At 49.9% G+C, this 16896-nt stretch overlaps 1 protein-coding gene across 2 annotated transcripts in view; it reads right to left on the reverse strand.

Moving 5' to 3' along the window:
* The window catches only part of LOC114584510 (unconventional myosin-XVIIIb-like), a 653524-nt gene that overhangs the window by 608722 nt on the left and 27906 nt on the right, over positions 1-16896 (reverse strand). The window contains exon 6 of one of the 2 annotated variants that reach the window (XR_013391460.1): positions 115-218. Coding sequence is in view for 1 of the 2 variants with exons in the window: in XM_077922810.1 (XP_077778936.1) it covers positions 204-218 (15 nt within the window). In the remaining variant the exon portion in view is untranslated. Of the gene's footprint in view, positions 1-8; positions 219-16896 lie in introns of those variants that run through there. The other variant, XM_077922810.1, reaches the window with a different exon arrangement.

Here is a 16896-nt window from a genome sequence, read left to right on the forward strand (position 1 = left end):
ATAAGAATGCGCCAGCTCCCTCGGCCAATAAAGCGAGATGAGCGCCGCAACCCCAGAGTCGGTCACGACTGGACCTAATGGTCAGGGGTCCCTTTACCTTTTACCTTTACTTACTCTTGAAGTAAGACTCAGCTGCCAATCTAGTTGGATTCAGGCATGGAAATGGGAAGGGTACCACCTTGTCTTTTCTCTCAGGTCCTGGCCTATGCCCTGCAACCCTAGATATAGAGGAATCCAGAGGTGAGGGGACTCTGCACATGTTCACAGACACTCTCCGATTGATGGCTATCATGCCACTGCACAACTCTCATTCATTTCAACTCGGTCCACACAAGAGAAATTCCAAGTGGCCTTTGCCCCGTGCTGGTGAATGAGGGTGCCATGCTTGTTGTGTTTGGGTCTGCCCCTGAAAAGCTTACAACTGAATCCTTGGGCCACAGCAACAACTTCCGGTACTTCCTGCCTTAAATGGATGCAGTTCACACGCTAGCGGAGACCATTTGTGGAGGAAAACAAGGATGATTTGGGAGTAATTGTTCTTACAAGCTCCCCCCACGGCCCGTGAGGAGTGAGCTTCACTCACAGATCATCTTAATAACTGCCTCTCACTCTGGTATGGAACCCGGAGGCAGGAGATGCTGAGTGTAAAAGTGCTTAGTGAAAAGTGAAATAGAATGGGGGAAGGTTCTTTCCTGCCTGGCATGTCTTGTTTGTGGGCTTTCCAGAGGCATCTGCTTTGCCATTACTGAAAACAGAATTTTGGACTCTTTAGTTCTGATGGGGCATATCCAATAACTAGTAGCCACCAGACTTCAGGGCCCATTAATCTTATGTATGCATCTTCTAGTCACCAGCAACAACTGAAGAAGTCTCTTTAGCTGTAAAAAAAACAAAAACCCAAGCTTTGTTTAACAGCTATAGCTGTACCACCCTTCCTCATCCTTAATTCAGGTTATAAACACAGATAGTTTATCTGTTTCTTGCTTCCTCCCCTTTCTGCAAGGTTGTTCACACACACACACACACACACACACACACACACACACACACACACACACACACACAGAGAGAGAGAGGGAGAGAGAGGTGCTCCCTTGCTCCCACCCCCCCATCTCTGTTGCTCTTTCCTCTTTTCTTTTTTGCTTCTTACATCTGCATAATGGAATTTTCCCACTTGGGAACAAACAAATTGAAATTCCCATCAAAAAAGATGCATAATGTATGAACAGATCAACAGTGTTAAGTTGGCAGCGTCCTGCCATCTGTTAGATACCTCAGACTTACCAAACACAACTCTAAAGAGATTTTGATTCTGATGAACATACAGATTGTGTTTGTTTGTTTGTTTTTTAAAAAAATCAAAGTTGGGGGATTTCTCTCCCCTTCCTCCGAAAAAAACACCCTTTCTCCTGTTTGTTGAATTCTCCTGGTTATTGCAATTTGCAGAGCTGATTGTGAGACACTCTTGGAATTCATGATGGTCTTAAACTAAAAAGAATGACAATGTGTTTTCAAACGTAATGCTGCCCTTCCTATGCATAACAGAGAGATGAAGGCTGCAAAGTGTGCTGGCTTTCTGGCAAAGCTCTGTCCCAAGTTGGATCCTCTTGGTCATTACTAACTTCTGCAAGGCACCTGCCCCCATCAGCCCCATAGGCCAGCATCATATGTTTGGGGTGACTGGGGCTGATGAGAATTGAAGTCCAAAACAAGATTTGTGAAGCCTCTTCTAGATTAATGCTGCCATAGGAGCCAACACTCCTATGAGCTGAGAATTCTTCAGCCTCCCAAATAAAATATTTGAGGGGGCCACCCACCCAAGTTGATGGGTATTGCCATTCAAATGTTGTGTATGCACCATGCCATGTGACTGATTATGTGGAGTTGGGGCTTACCTGCCTCCCCCAATATTTCATTCAAGTTGGCAACTCTGAATGCTACACCACAGCAAGAGGAGATCTCATTTTGGTTTCTTTTACTAAGAAGTTGGAATAGCCTAACTTCTGTCTCCTATGCCCTGGCAACCTCGAGGTTAGATTACTGCAATGTGTTATATATGGGGTTAACTTTGAAGAAGTGGGCCACGGGTGGCGCTGTGGGTTAAACCACAGAGCCTAGGACTTGCTGATCAGAAGGTCGGCAGTTCGAATCCCTGCGACAGGGTGAGCTCCCGTTGCTCAGTCCCTGCTCCTGCCAACCTAACAGTTCGAAAGCACGTCAAAGTGCAAGTAGATAAATAGGTACCACTCCAGCGGGAAGGTAAACGGTGTTTTCGTGCGCTGCTCTGGTTTGCCAGAAGCGGCTTAGTCATGCTGGTCACATGACCTGGAAGCTGTACGCCGGCTTCCTTGGCCAATAAAGCGAGATGAGCGCCGCAACCCCAGAGTCGGCCACGACTGGACCTAATGGTCAGGGGTCACCTTTACCCTTTACCTTTGAAGACAGTTTGGAAACTGTAGCTGATGTAGAGGCCAGGTTGCTCACTGGGGCAAGACAGTCTCAGCATATAACACAAATCCTGGCTCAACTGCTACCAGTTAGCCACTGGGCCTAATTCAAAGTAAAGCCATTTGCAGCTCAAGACCCCAGTACCTCAAGGACTACCACTCCCCATATGACCCTTCCTGGAATATGTGGTCATCATAAGAGTCGCCCTCCTTCTGCCCTCTCCATGGGAGGTCCAGAAGGTGGCAACATGAGAATGGGACCTTTTCAGAAGGGGCTCCCCACTTGTGCAATGCATCTTTAAAGGGAAAGGGACCCCTGACCATTAGGTCCAGTCGTGGCCGACTCTGGGGTTGCGGCGCTCATATCGCTTTACTGGCCGAGGAAGCCGGCGTACAGCTTCCAGGTCATGTGGCCAGCATGACTAAGCTGCTTCTGGCGAACCAGAGCAGCGCATGGAAATGCCGTTTACCTTCCCGCCGGAGCGGTACCTATTTATCTACTTGCACTTTGACGTGCTTTCGAACTTCTAGGTTGGCAGGAGCAGGGACCGAGCAACGGAAGCTCAGCCCATCCCATCGCGAGGATTGAAACCGCCGACCTTCTGATCGGCAAGTCCTAGGCTCTGTGGTTTAACCCACAGCGCCACCCGCGTCCATTGCAATGCATCTTTAGGCACCAGGCAAAAACATTTATTTTCCACAGGCCTTTTAATTATCTGTGGCCTCCTTGGGTGGGTAGTTGTTTTATTTATTTATTTTAAATATAATTTTTATTAACAGGCCAATCAAACCACATTATTTCCAAATCACATTAGTTCCAAATTATACAGCCAGATTTTTAAATTTTTGTTGGGGGTACCCATACTTCAAGCTCCGAACAGGGGTCCAAGCATCACTTATATTGCTGCTTTAATTAGACAGTTCTATCCAGTTTAGTCCAGATAGTCTCTTTATTACTTTCTTCATCTTCTTGTTGTTATCATATATTCCTTTCTTTGCGATTTATGATAATCTTCACAAGCGGGTTGAAAACAAACATCCTCTGTGTGGGATTTACACTCTCCAAAAATCATATCACATAGGGACAGACACCTCCGTAAAGAACTTTCCCTCTGTCCGTTAATTTTCCCAGGCTTGCCAAGCATATCTCAGAGGGCTCTGCCAGGTCTCGATCACATTCCAATCATCATTCACATTCCGATGACCCTGGTCCTCCTCCCCCCGTCCTTCTTAGGCAAGCCTGTCTTGGCGAGACGCCATTTAAAACTGTGTCATAAAACTTTCCTCCGTTCTCCGATGTTTACCAATCCTCTCTTTGATCAATAATTCACTCCACACAGTTCTTAAATTCCTGCTTGTGATTAATAAAATGCAACGATTCTTCTCTCTGGGGTGTAGGGTTATTAATACTCACATAAGACAAAAAAAAGAAAAGTTTTTTCCTCCACCCCCTTTCTGTTTCACTCCAAACATACCTGTCAGAGACTGCCTCCAGGTCCCAGCTCACAGAGGACCAACGCTAGCCAGTAGTAATGTACAAAAGTCTTTATTGCAGTACAGTTTCCATTTTCAAGCCCTAGCGTGCGTCTCTACGTCTAGAGACTAGACCGGCGAAGCTCCGTCTGAATCTCCGCCCCCTGTACACCAGCTTAAGACTCTAACCTTACTCCACCTCTTCCGTCTCTCCTTCCGCCTCTGGGTCCTACTACCCCCCGGGGTCCCTTCCTTCCTGGACGCTTCGGACGCGGACCCCTCTGACTCTTCCCCCTCCCTTCGGCGGGCTTTAGGACCTGGCTCCCTTTCCGGGCTGCTCACTGCGCCACCCTCTTGTACGTTTGAACTTGGCGCGCGCGCCCAGTCTCCGACCTTCCTTTTGACCGTTTCCTCGCTCTCTGATGCAGGCGTGGCCAATCCTGACTCATGTCCTTCCGCTGACGGAGAGCTGCCTGATGCCGATACCTGGGACTCCTCCCCCCTACTGCTCTTTGGTGGGGAAGCTGGTCCCGATTTCCAACTGCTGCTCTCTGAGTCCCCTCTGGCCCCTCCTTCCTGGGGTGTTCCCCTTGGCAACCCCTTTGCTCTGACCACGGGAGCCCCCTTCTGTGAATCCTCCGATTCACTGGAAAGACTTAGAGGGCGGCTGTCATCGCTAACCTCTCCCTCGGATTCCTCCCCCTCGGTCTCTATCTCCTCCCTTTCCTGTGCCTCTGCTCCTGAACCCCTGACATCCATCCCCCCCTCGAAGCCCCCCCTTCCCCCCTCCCCTCCTTCCGGTGTGGGTACTGGGTTCTCCGTCGTTGTGGGGGTAAGTGCCGGATACAGTTCGTCCCCCGTGTCGTGCATCCAGCCGGATAAGTCCGGCTCGTTCTCCGTGCACTCGTCGACGTCGATCTCCTCTGCCTCCATCTCTCTGCCTCCGTGTTCGAACCCCACGTCCTCCCCCAACACGTCCATGTCCGTCTCTCCCCCGTTCCCCTCTGAGGGTGATGCCTGCCAAGGACCCCCCAGCCACTTCCTGCGCCACTGCTCCTCTGGTCGATCATCCCACCAATAAGAGCGGTCTGAGGCAGACCCCGAGGGTGAGCCCTCCGGAGAGTGTGTGTCTGGTGCCGGTTCCTCGTCCGAGGCGAACCCCTGGAATGTGCTGGTTGAAAGTGTGGGTGTGAAGAGCGAGTCGTCGAAATACTCGGCTGGCATGGGCCTGTGTGGGAAGAGGGCATGAAATTCGTCTTTGAGCAGAGGCTCCTGCAAGGCATAGTCCGGCACCCAACTGTTGGCACTGGCCGGGGTACCCTCTCTGGCTAGGAGATATTCTACTCCCTCTTCCCCCCATCTCGAGTCTTAAATCTCTGTGACCTCGTTGATGCGCTCCCTTTTTGGCGGTCCCCCCTTTGTGGGCCTTTCTCTGAGCGGGTCTGGTGCCGTGCCTGGCTCCTGAAATCTATGGGGTGCTTTGTAGGGCGTGAGAACCGATCTATGGAAAACCGGGTGCATTCTGGAACCCTCCGGAAGTGTCAACCGGAAGGCCACTGGATTGACCTGTGCCTGGACTTGGTAAGGCCCTAGCTGCTTATGCCCTAGCTTCTTCTTCACTAACGATCTGGTCGGCACTGCTTGAGCTGCTAACCAAACCCAGTCTCCCACCTGTATGTCTTCCCCAACTCTTCTGTGTCTGTCAGCCTGCAGTTTGTATGCGTGCTTTGCTAGTTCTAACTCCCTTCGAAGCTGTTCGTGAACCTCCTGCAACCCTGACGCGAAGGCTTCCGCTGCCTGTGGCTCCCCCTCCCCCACTCTCTCTAAACCCGGGAAGGTTCTGGGATGCCTCCCGTTGTTGGCGAAGAACGGTGTCACCCCCGTAGACACGTGCTTCGTATTGTTGTAAGCGAACTTGGCGAGTGGCAGGTAGTCCACCCATGTTGTAGGCTGCTGATTTGCGTAGCATCTCAGGTACTGCTGCATGATGGCGTTGACCCTCTCCGCTTGTCCGTTGGTCTGTGGGTGTCTCGCCGACGCTAGATTGATCTTGACGTTCAGGATGCCCATCAGCTTCTGCCAGAAGTTCGAGATGAACTGTCGCCCCCGGTCGGATAGGATAGACCGTGGTAGACCGTGGACTTTGAACACGTGGTCTATGAACAGTTTGGCGGTCTGTTCCGCCGTGGCCACCTTCGCGCACGGAATGAAGTGTGCCATTTTGGTAAACATGTCCACCACCACTAGCACTGCTGTCTTTCCCCTCGAACTGGGCAGATCCGTGACAAAGTCCAGGGCCACCCTCTCCCACGGTTCGAGCGGTGTCTGCAGCGGTTCCAGCAGTCCCGCCGGCGGCTTGTGCACTGACTTGGCCCTCTGGCAGGTGTCGCACCTCGACAGGAGGTCAATCTTGCAGTCATAGGACCTGTGAGGAGGTAGCTTGTCCGCTTCCTTCTCGCAGAAAACCTCCAAAAACTCCGCATACTTGAGTGGCACTGCTTGCAGCGTGCCCAATTGTAACTGCGGGTCATCCTCTTCCCCTTCTGGGCTAGGTATAATGCAATGTTCCGCACAGTAGGAGGAGCCAAAAGTCAGTTGGCGCTGGTACCAAGCCAATGCTGGACTGTGCCTGTACAGCCAACTCATGCCCAATACTACAGGCGTGTCCGACAATTGGGTGACATTGAAGCTGATGACTTCCCGGTGATTCCCAATTTGCATCACCATAGGCGGCGTCTGCTGTACCACCTGCCCCCCCAGCAATTCCCTGCCATCCACCATTACAACCTTCAGGGGCAGTGTGGCTGGCAGTAGCGCTATGTTGTGTTGTTGAATGAACTCCAGTCCTATAAAGTCTGTGTTACTGCCAGAGTCAATAGTAATAGGCACTTCTATTGTGAGTCCATTGGGTAGCTGGAGCGATGCGGTGAGCTGCACCACTGGTTTGGGCGGGAGGGGGTCTGTGGGCTGCAAAATCTCTGGGGACTTCTTCACTGACTCGTCTGGCTGGGCCCCAGTGCCTCCGTTTCCAGCCAGACTCTGTCGTTTCCCTGCTGTGGTTCTCTCTGCTGAGTTGCTTCCGTTACTGTTGCTGAGGCTGCAGTGTGCTTGTGGAGCCTCTGGGGACACTCTTTCGCCATGTGCTGAGCACTGTCGCAGATGTAGCACTTCCTGTTCCCTCTAGGCGGCTTCGTTTTGACTGCTCCCGGTGTTAAGGCTCTGGTTGCTGAGTGAGCCCTAGCACCGCCAATCTCCATCGGCTCTTCGCCTCCTCCCTGTGGAGGCGTGGAATGCGCACGCGCTGCATCCCTGGGCAAGAGGGTGGGCACTCTCGCTGGTGTGCGTCCCCAACGCCCTTCTTCTTTGCTCCATGGGCGTTCTTCCAGCCGCACCCCAACCGTTAGCGCTTTCTCAACCACTTGCTGAGTGCTTTTGGGTCTCTCCCCCCTCGCAATTTCATCCTTGACATTTGGGTTCAATCCCTCCCAAAAGAGGTCTCTAACCGGCGGAGAATCTTTCTCCCAACCCAGCGCGTTGACCAATGCAAAAAAGCGGGAATGATACTGCCTTACACTGGCTCTCCCTTGTTTCAGCCCATGTATGTCCTTCCGGGCAATATCAATGTCTATGTTTGATAAAAAACAGGAATCCATCGCTTTAATGAATGCATCTGCACTTCGGAGCGCTGGATCCTTATCTCTCCACAGATTGCGCAGCCATGCTTTCGCGTCTCCATGCAAATGAGACAAGATAAACCCCACCTTCTCTTGCTCATCTCTAAAGTCTTTATCCAGCAGTTGCAGCGCAAACAGCACGTCTGCTCGGAAATTGGGGTACTGCTGTAAATTCCCATCGAAATGAGATACAATGCTGCCTCCTCTCTTCCCCAGCCCAATCCCCTCGGATCTGGGTCCCGGTTGCCCCTGCCTCGTAAGCACTTCCAACCTGGCTTGGAGATCTTTGCAGGCAGCAGCCGCTTCGTCTTCTCTCTTCCTGGATGCGATGATCTCCGCGCTGAGTTGTGTCACCGCATTTTGCAGGGAAGCTATTTGCTGTTCGGTAGTCATCTCGCCTGACTCTTGTGAGCTCGCGAGGCACCAGTCTTCTTCCCTCCCTGCGTACACTCACGCAGCGACGCTTTTGGTGAAGAAAACTGATGAAAAGGGGGAGACGGAGCTTACTGTCAGAGACTGCCTCCAGGTCCCAGCTCACAGAGGACCAACGCTAGCCAGTAGTAATGTACAAAAGTCTTTATTGCAGTACAGTTTCCATTTTCAAGCCCTAGCGTGCGTCTCTACGTCTAGAGACTAGACCGGCGAAGCTCCGTCTGAATCTCCGCCCCCTGTACACCAGCTTAAGACTCTAACCTTACTCCACCTCTTCCGTCTCTCCTTCCGCCTCTGGGTCCTACTACCCCCCGGGGTCCCTTCCTTCCTGGACGCTTCGGACGCGGACCCCTCTGACTCTTCCCCCTCCCTTCGGCGGGCTTTAGGACCTGGCTCCCTTTCCGGGCTGCTCACTGCGCCACCCTCTTGTACGTTTGAACTTGGCGCGCGCGCCCAGTCTCCGACCTTCCTTTTGACCGTTTCCTCGCTCTCTGATGCAGGCGTGGCCAATCCTGACTCATGTCCTTCCGCTGACGGAGAGCTGCCTGATGCCGATACCTGGGACTCCTCCCCCCTACTGCTCTTTGGTGGGGAAGCTGGTCCCGATTTCCAACTGCTGCTCTCTGAGTCCCCTCTGGCCCCTCCTTCCTGGGGTGTTCCCCTTGGCAACCCCTTTGCTCTGACCACGGGAGCCCCCTTCTGTGAATCCTCCGATTCACTGGAAAGACTTAGAGGGCGGCTGTCATCGCTAACCTCTCCCTCGGATTCCTCCCCCTCGGTCTCTATCTCCTCCCTTTCCTGTGCCTCTGCTCCTGAACCCCTGACAATACCAGTCTCTTAATGGTGATTCATCACTTGATTTATTTGTCCCGCCCGTCGCTCCGCTCACAGAAATCCATTAATCAGCAGTCTTAACTCCCGATCTTCGCTTGATGTATGTGCTTTAGCTTCTTTCCAATTATATATTTCCAATTATATATTTCGAGCTAAAGCGAGCCAGTGCGCTGATTGGAGACAGCATCAGGAAGAGCCGACTTCACCCGAGGGCTCGTGCCAAGTGTCCGCACCCCCTTCTTTCGAATCCGGGGGTGAATTATGGACACAGCCGGCAAGGCAGTCCCCCCCCCATCTCCTTGGGGGGGCCGGGAAGGCTGCATACTTCCCATAGCAGCCTCTTAATTACCTCGTGTGGGTCAGAGAGATGTTATTGTCGGCTATCTTCCAATGCACCACCTGGTGGCCCCCGGGTGGGTAGTTGTTTTAATCCTGCATTTTAAAAGTATGAATTTATTTTAGATTTTTCTATGCTTTGTTTTATGATGGTCTAAATGTGTATTATTTACATATTGTTTTAATTCACTTCAGGCTGCACTAGCAAAAAGAGTGACTAGTAAGTTTATTTAAAATAATAAATAAATAAATAAATAAATAAATAAATAAATAAATAAATATTATTATTATTATTATTATTATTATTATTATTATTATTATTATTATTATTATTAAAGGCCTTTATATACCACTCAGTCATTAGCATTTCTAAGTAGTGGGCCTAAGAATAAACTATATAGAAAATAAAACAATAAAGATCCATATTAAAACCAAACACTATTTTTAAAATATAATAATGTCAGAGCTGCCCTAGGTCCCAGCTCACAAAGGACCAACGCCAGTTCGTTGTTATATAAAACAGTCTTTATTGAAGCTCAGTTTTGCTTTCACAGCCGCGGCGCGCAGCTCTACATCTCAAACTCTAGACCGCCGAAGCTCCGTCTGAGTCTCCTCCCCCCAGACACCAGTTTAAGACTCTAGCCTTGCTCCACCTCTTCCTCTGCTCTCTTCTCCTCTGGGCCCGCCTGTCCGCTGGGGTCTCGCCTCTCCTAGACTCTTCTGACGCTGAGTCTCCTGAGTCCTCCCCCTCCCTCCGGCGGGCTTTAGGACCTGGTTCCCCATCCGGGTTTCCTGCTGTGCCACGCGCCTGTACATTCGAACTTGGCGCGCGCGCCCAGCCAGCCACCTTCCTCCTGACCGTTACACTGCTCCTGTCACTGCTTCCCCCTTCGGGGAGGCTAGCTGCACCTGACTCTCCCTCCGTTCCCTCACTCTGCGATGGAGGCGTGGCCACCCCTGACTCCTTCTCTCTCCCTGCTGGAGGCGAAGCTGGCCCTGACACATGGGACTCTTCCCCCTCACTACGCTCTGGTGGAGGAGCTGGTCCTGCTCTCCCGCTGTTGCTTTGGGAGTCCCCGCTGGCCCCTTGCTTCTGGTGTGTCCCCCCTGGGACCCCCCTTGCCCTTGCCATCGGTGCCCCCCTCTGGGAATCTTCTGATTCGCTGGAGAGACTAATGGAATCTCTCGGGCCAGTCTCATACTCCCCTACGCTGCCCTCCGATTCTTCCCCTTCGCTCTCCATTTTCTCTCTCCCCTGTGCCTCTGCTCCTGAGCCCCTGACAAATAACAACAACAACAACAACAACAACAACAACAACAACGTCTACTGGATTTACCTGTATTGTCTTACCTATAATATCCACTTAAGAGGGCAGCTTGGGTGCTTCTCATTTATTTGCTACTCTCCTGCAGCCACAATTATGGTCATATGACCAGCTTGACCAGCAGTACAAAACTAGGGCATTCACCGTATATCTCACTGCCACCGCCCCCCGGCATATGCAGTGTTCTCCCCCTCCTCTGGTAATTCCCACAACAACCCTGAGAAGTAGACCAGCCTGAGAGGCAGTGTAGTCACAAGGTCACATCCAGTAAGCTTCATAGCTGAGTGGGGATTTGAACCCTGCGCTCCCAGGTCCTAGTCAGAAACACTAACCACTATCCCACATGGTCTCTCTCCCGCAGTCACAGGGTGCAAGAGAAACTTCCTCTGGCAGAAAGTGTGACTTTGGAACACCCCAACCCCCTTGCCCACCCAAGGATTTGGCAAAGGATTTACTCCCATACAAAACCCAGCTCCAAAAGCCTCTTAATGAACAAATCCCAGCCATGAGCTATTGTGCTGCCGGGGGGGGGGGGGGGGGGGCGCTAATGCACCATGCCTGCTAAAACCCATTTCATCCAGCAAAAACACCTTGTCCTTTAAAGTTACTGGAGCTTTCTATTTTTTATTACTCATCTGGGGCTTGAGAAGCCATTATTGTCATTAGGAGATTTCCGAGGTTTAACCCTCTGCTGTTAGCATTTAGTTCCACTGCCAGGAATTCGCCAGCTCACATATTTACTGGAAAAGCAGGCAAATATACATTGTACACAGAGACATGAGATGCCTGCATGCCAGATCCTAGTTTCCACCCATCCTCTCTTAAAAACTGCAAATTCCGCCACACTCCAGCCAATAAGCAGAGTGGCAGGGGAAACCAAACAGATGGGAGGGGTATAAAAAATAAATTACTCTTAAATTATTATTATTATGAAGGCAGGATGACACAGATGGAGCCAGCGCCATTGTCAACTGCTCCCTTCCCCATCATCATCAGTGCAGAAATATGTTAGCCTGCAACTTTTAAAAAGAAAGAAAGAGAAGAGAAGAGACAGTCCAAGGAGGACAGAGCGTGCTCATTCAGGGGCCACAGAGTGTTGAAGGCAAACATTTGGGGAGGGGAAGGGAGGAAGCAGACAGGGAGAGAGTGGGAGCACTGGAGTCCCTGACAACGAACAGCATCTTGGGTGGAGGGGTATTTTATTGTTCTCTTGGTGGTGGATACTTAGGTGGTGAACTGAATCTGATAACAGGGATGAATGATGGACTCATGTTACTGTGCAGATTCCCTTCTTCTTAGTGACACGTTGGTGATGTATCTGGAAATGTATTATGGGAAGGGAGGGAGGTCTTAAAAGTCCATGCAACCCCATGCTCGGGGTTCCTACTCTTTGTGTGTTTGAACCTTGTTGCAACAAATAAAGATCAGGTCTACTGACCGCTCTTTGCTTCTTTAACTTGGCAGGAGATTCCTTCTTTTGCTGACCAGGAGAGACCTGTGGGGAGTGGCACCCCAACAAGCTGGGCAGCAGAGTAAACTTACACCCAGAAGTATTATAACTGTATAACCAAAGGGAAAATGAGCAATAAATTGTTTGTCAAACGTAGAGCTTCCATGTGCAGCAACAGTGAATTTTTCAGCATGTTATACCCTAATGGAGAATTTATAAAAAAGGATGTATAGATGGTAACTCTGTGCAAACTCTTTCAAGGAGTTTTGACGTGTGAATTTATTATTGAGTGAGCTTCCTTCAATTGTATTTTTGTTTGATTACTCATTTCAGGAAATGATACTTTTGTAATCATGCTAGATTCCAGGTAAGGTGAAGAAATGCTTTTTGCAAGCCTTATTTCAAGTAGAAAACATCCTTCCATTGCAATCCTATCACAGCCTGGCTGACTAGCTTGCATTTGGCAGGGAAATTGTTCACCCCCTTACTTTCCTGTGTGTAGCTCAATGAAACAACCGACCTTAGTTATTTGAAATGCATTCCAAGTTCTGAATGGAGTGAAATGCTTGCATATAATATTTATTACTTGCGGGTGGGTGTCTGCCTGTATGATGAAGGCATGGGTGTATGATGAAGGCATACATGTGTTTGTATGATGGCAGACTGGTTTGGAAAGACTTTGTGGGCGTGGAAGAATTTAACAATCACTTTAAAATACCTGGCTGTCTTTTGCCTAACTTATCCTGTTTTCCTAAGGTTATGTTGCATATCTAGGGTGATCGGGAAATTAGCAATTATTTTTCAGACTTTAGTTAAAGGGTTTGTGTATGTATTTTAAAAATCTTTAAAAGTTGTTACACACTGCAAGTGTTTCCCCAGTATAAGGAATTATAAGTAACATAGTTATTTACTTCTTTGTTCCCTTTTCTCCACCCAAGGTTTGCAGTGTAAGTCTCAATTTACTGCTTTGCTGCATTGCTTTTGCAGGGTGGATGGTTGGCTCAGTGCATATTAGCCATGCCTGCCTTCCTAACGTAAGAGGAAGGGGGCTGAAAGAAAACGTAAGGAATCAATAAAAATAGTATAAAAAATAAAACTTTTTATTCAAAAAATATATTGCCGACTTTTATGCCTTTTAAAACAAATGTATTGAGTTGTGAGTGTGCAAACATGCATGGGCTGTGTGGGCCAAACTAAGTCTTTGACTCGGGTGAGAGAAAGCCTGTTTTATTCTGGCAATAGCTCCCAGAAAGGTCAATGTTGCAGAAAAAACTCTTTTTGGGGGGTGTTAAAAAAAAAGCAAGCAGTGTTTCGTAAAAGCCTTTGTCAAATCATAACAGATTGCCCAATTAAGCCCAAATGAGATGAAGGGTAAATGAAAGTCAATGAACATCATCTGTCTTTGGTGCCAAAGAAGAGCCCAGCAGACCAGTGGAGATTAATTTTTAAATGTGGCATTAACACCCAGAAAAAACAGAGGGGAAAATTCTCCTCAGGCCAGATTAAAAGTGAAAGCCATCATGTCAGATGAGGGAAGCTGCCAAATGCTGGCAAAGGGAGCACTGGAGAACAATGCTCTTCATCCTAGGGAAATGTGGGAAACCCTTTCAGAGAATCATAGAACTGTACAGTTGGAAGGGACGAGAGGGTCTCTTTGACAGGCTCTGCTTATGTTTTGCTTTTGCATTTGTTGATATACAGTTCTGCCGTGCAAAATATTTAAGCCAGAGCTGCAGATGATTCAGGAAGGATCCAGTGAATCTTTCAACATTCAGCTTCATCCGATATCCACAAGTAACAGTATTGGGAGAAAACCTTTTCTTTCTGTCCTTTCTTTGTAAAGGAGCTGCTCCATTCCCTTGATTAAAGGCTTGTGGTGAGAAGACTAATACCTCCAGTCATCTATTATGGGAAACAGAGGCGGAGCTAGCTGCTCTGGCCCCCAGAATGGTGCACATGCTGTGCACCCGTGGGCGGGGCTAGCCACCCACAGGGCAGGGCGAGGCGAGCATCCCAGGGGGTGCCACCTGCGGCGCGTGGCCCAGGGGGGCGGGGGGCGATGTCACCCCCCTCAGAGATGACACCCAGGGTGGCCCGCACCCATCGCACCCCCTTCTTCTGCCAGTGATGGGATACGCACTTTTTAAAAAATGTAGAGATTATTTTGCATGGTGAGTGCAAAGGAGGAAATCTAGCAACCACAGCTTCAGTATCCAAACGACCAAGACAGAAATGAGGTTAAAATCCATGCTGTAGTCCAATACAGATGCATGTATGAACAGGTGTCAGTATTCTAGTTTTATCAAATAATCACATAAAAACAGCAAAATACATGGACTGAGAAAACTCACCCACAACTGTGGGATTTTGGCAATGCTTACCACCCTCACAGTATTTTCAGAATGGGAAGAATATATCTCATAGCAGGTCAGGTTTTTAGTTCCCACTTTCAAATATATGCCTGCAGCTCAGTTTGGGGAAAGAGTTTTATCAGGAAATTCAGAAGGCAGGGAAACAGCTTAGATTCCCTCCTCCCAACAATTTTCTCCATTGTTAACCATCCCTCCCTAACCCTGCTTTTCTGCAAAGGAGCCAGACACCTGGACTTTCCTGCACATAATGGCATGCCAAGTAGAGACTGGCTGTGAGGACAGCATTTGCTGCAAACACACAGCCAAGGGCACCAGCCCAGAAAAGGTTTGACCATCTATTTCCTCCTGCTGCCTCCTCCCATCAAGCCAGGGAAGAAACAGCTGCAGCTCACAGATGCTATTTACCCAGAATTATTATCCTAATTATAGATGTGTGCTAGCTGTAATTGCCTACGTCTCCAGAATGGCATGTTTTCAATGGAAATAAGCAAAGCAGATTATTGATTTAATGGCTCTGGAAGACTGGTGTCACTAAATTGCCATTACCCTCCATGCAATTCTTCTGTCAGGCGTAGGGATGTGCTTTGCAGGACTGAATCAGAGTACAGTGGTGCCCCGCAAGACGAACGCCTCGCAAGACAGAAAACCCGCTAGACGAAAGGGTTTTCCGTTTTGGAGGCGCTTCGCAAAACGAATTTCCCTATGGGCTTCCTTCGCAAGACGAAAGCTGATAGGGAAATCTCCGGGACAGTGGGGAAGCGCAGGGCGTCTTCCCCACTGTCCTCGGACCTCCTCCGAAGGCTGGCGGCGGGGCGGAGAGACCTCCTCCCGCCGCCAGGCTTTGGAAGGCTGCTCCGAAGCCTGGCAGGGGGGCGGAGAGACCTTCTCCTGCCGCCAGGCTTCGGAAGGATGCTCCGAAGCCTGGCAGGGGGGCGGAAAGACCTTCTCCCGCCGCCAGGCTTCGGAAGGATGCTCCGAAGCCTGGCGGGGGGGGGGGCGGAGAGGTTTTTTAAAATGCTGGCGGGTGGCAGCGAAGGTTTCGCTGCCGCCCGCCAGCATTTTAAAATCGCCCCGGACAGCGGAGAAGTCCCCCGCTGTCCCGGGGTTTTTTAAAATGCTGGGGGTGGGAAGAAAAGCCCTTGGGGGTGGGAAGAAATGCTGGGGGTGGGAAGAAAAGCCCCAGCCTTCAGAAGAGGTCGGGGGACAGACTGTCCCCGGACCTGGTCTGAAGTCGGTTTCCATAGGAACGCATTGATTGATTTTCAATGCATTCCTATGGGAAACCGTGCTTCGCAAGACGACAAAATCGCAAGACGACAAAACTTGCGGAACGAATTAATTTCGTCTTGCGAGGCACCACTGTAGCTGTGAGCAGTCTCCATCACCCCTTCTCCCCACACACCACCTGCTAATCCCATTCTCACACACCTCCAATCTGTTGCACCTGGATGGCTGGCTGAGGAGCCTTCCACACAAACATTATTGTTTGGGTATTTACAAAGTACAGCACTTACGTTACCTGAATAAAGTCATTGTGCCGTTATCAACACCTGCAGCTAGTCTTGACTTTATCATCGCATGCCAAACTTTTCTACAACAACTTGTCAGGTTTTTTTTCCATTTAGGGGATGCCATCAACCAGCATGGTTGGGCACCTGCTGGAGGGGGGACCTGCACCCCAGAAAGAAGTCCACTATCTAGTGTTCCCTTGGGTCTGCACCTCCCCTTGTCCATTGCAACATGGCTTGCTTGCTCACCCACCTCTTGCTCTGATCCAGGCTACGGTGGTGGCAACAGAACTTCTGACTACCAGTAGGGCCGGCCCAACCATGAGGCAAGGTGAGGCGAATGCCTTGGGCAGCAGGAGCCACAGCATTTTGCAGTTTCCCTCAGGTGCCAAAACATCTTGGGCAGCCCTGAATACCCATTGCTAGAAACTGAAGGAGAGGAGGGGCTCTTGTGCCTGAATCCTGCTTGCGGGCTTCCCAGAGACATCTGCTTTGCCACTGTGAGGAGAGGAGGCTGCACTGGGGGTAGGGATTGGCCTGACCCACCAGGACCCTCCTTATGTTCTTAACTGGCAGTGAGGGCTGGAGCCTGGATAGAAAACTTCCAGTGTTTGACGCCAGGAGTTCCACAACAGCCAAAGCAAATGCAGCATATAAATGGAAGAACACATTGTGACTCTTCTCATTTCCCGAAAAGCATTTAGCAACAGATGTGGGGCTCTGCATGTTTAAACTGAATGATTTCTACACCCCCACCCCACCCCTTTGACTCTCTCTCCTCCCCCACCCCACCCCGTTCCTAATCTAAGGAGATCCATCTCGGGATTCTCTCCCTGCAGCTTCTGGTCCACAACACCAGGCCCCTCCAGGATCCCTTTTCCCCTCCAACAGCAGATGCTGAAAGCACAGCTTGGCGATTGCAAGCAGTAGAAAGACAGAAGCAAACACACAGAGGAGAGACTAATTAGTGTGGTCCAAGGAATTAAAGACAGAAACAATCTATTTAACTAATTGCCTTAATTAAATTCTAAATGCTTCCTGTGAA

The sequence above is a fragment of the Podarcis muralis genome, chromosome W (assembly GCF_964188315.1).
Source record: "Podarcis muralis chromosome W, rPodMur119.hap1.1, whole genome shotgun sequence".
NCBI lineage: Eukaryota > Metazoa > Chordata > Lepidosauria > Squamata > Lacertidae > Podarcis > Podarcis muralis.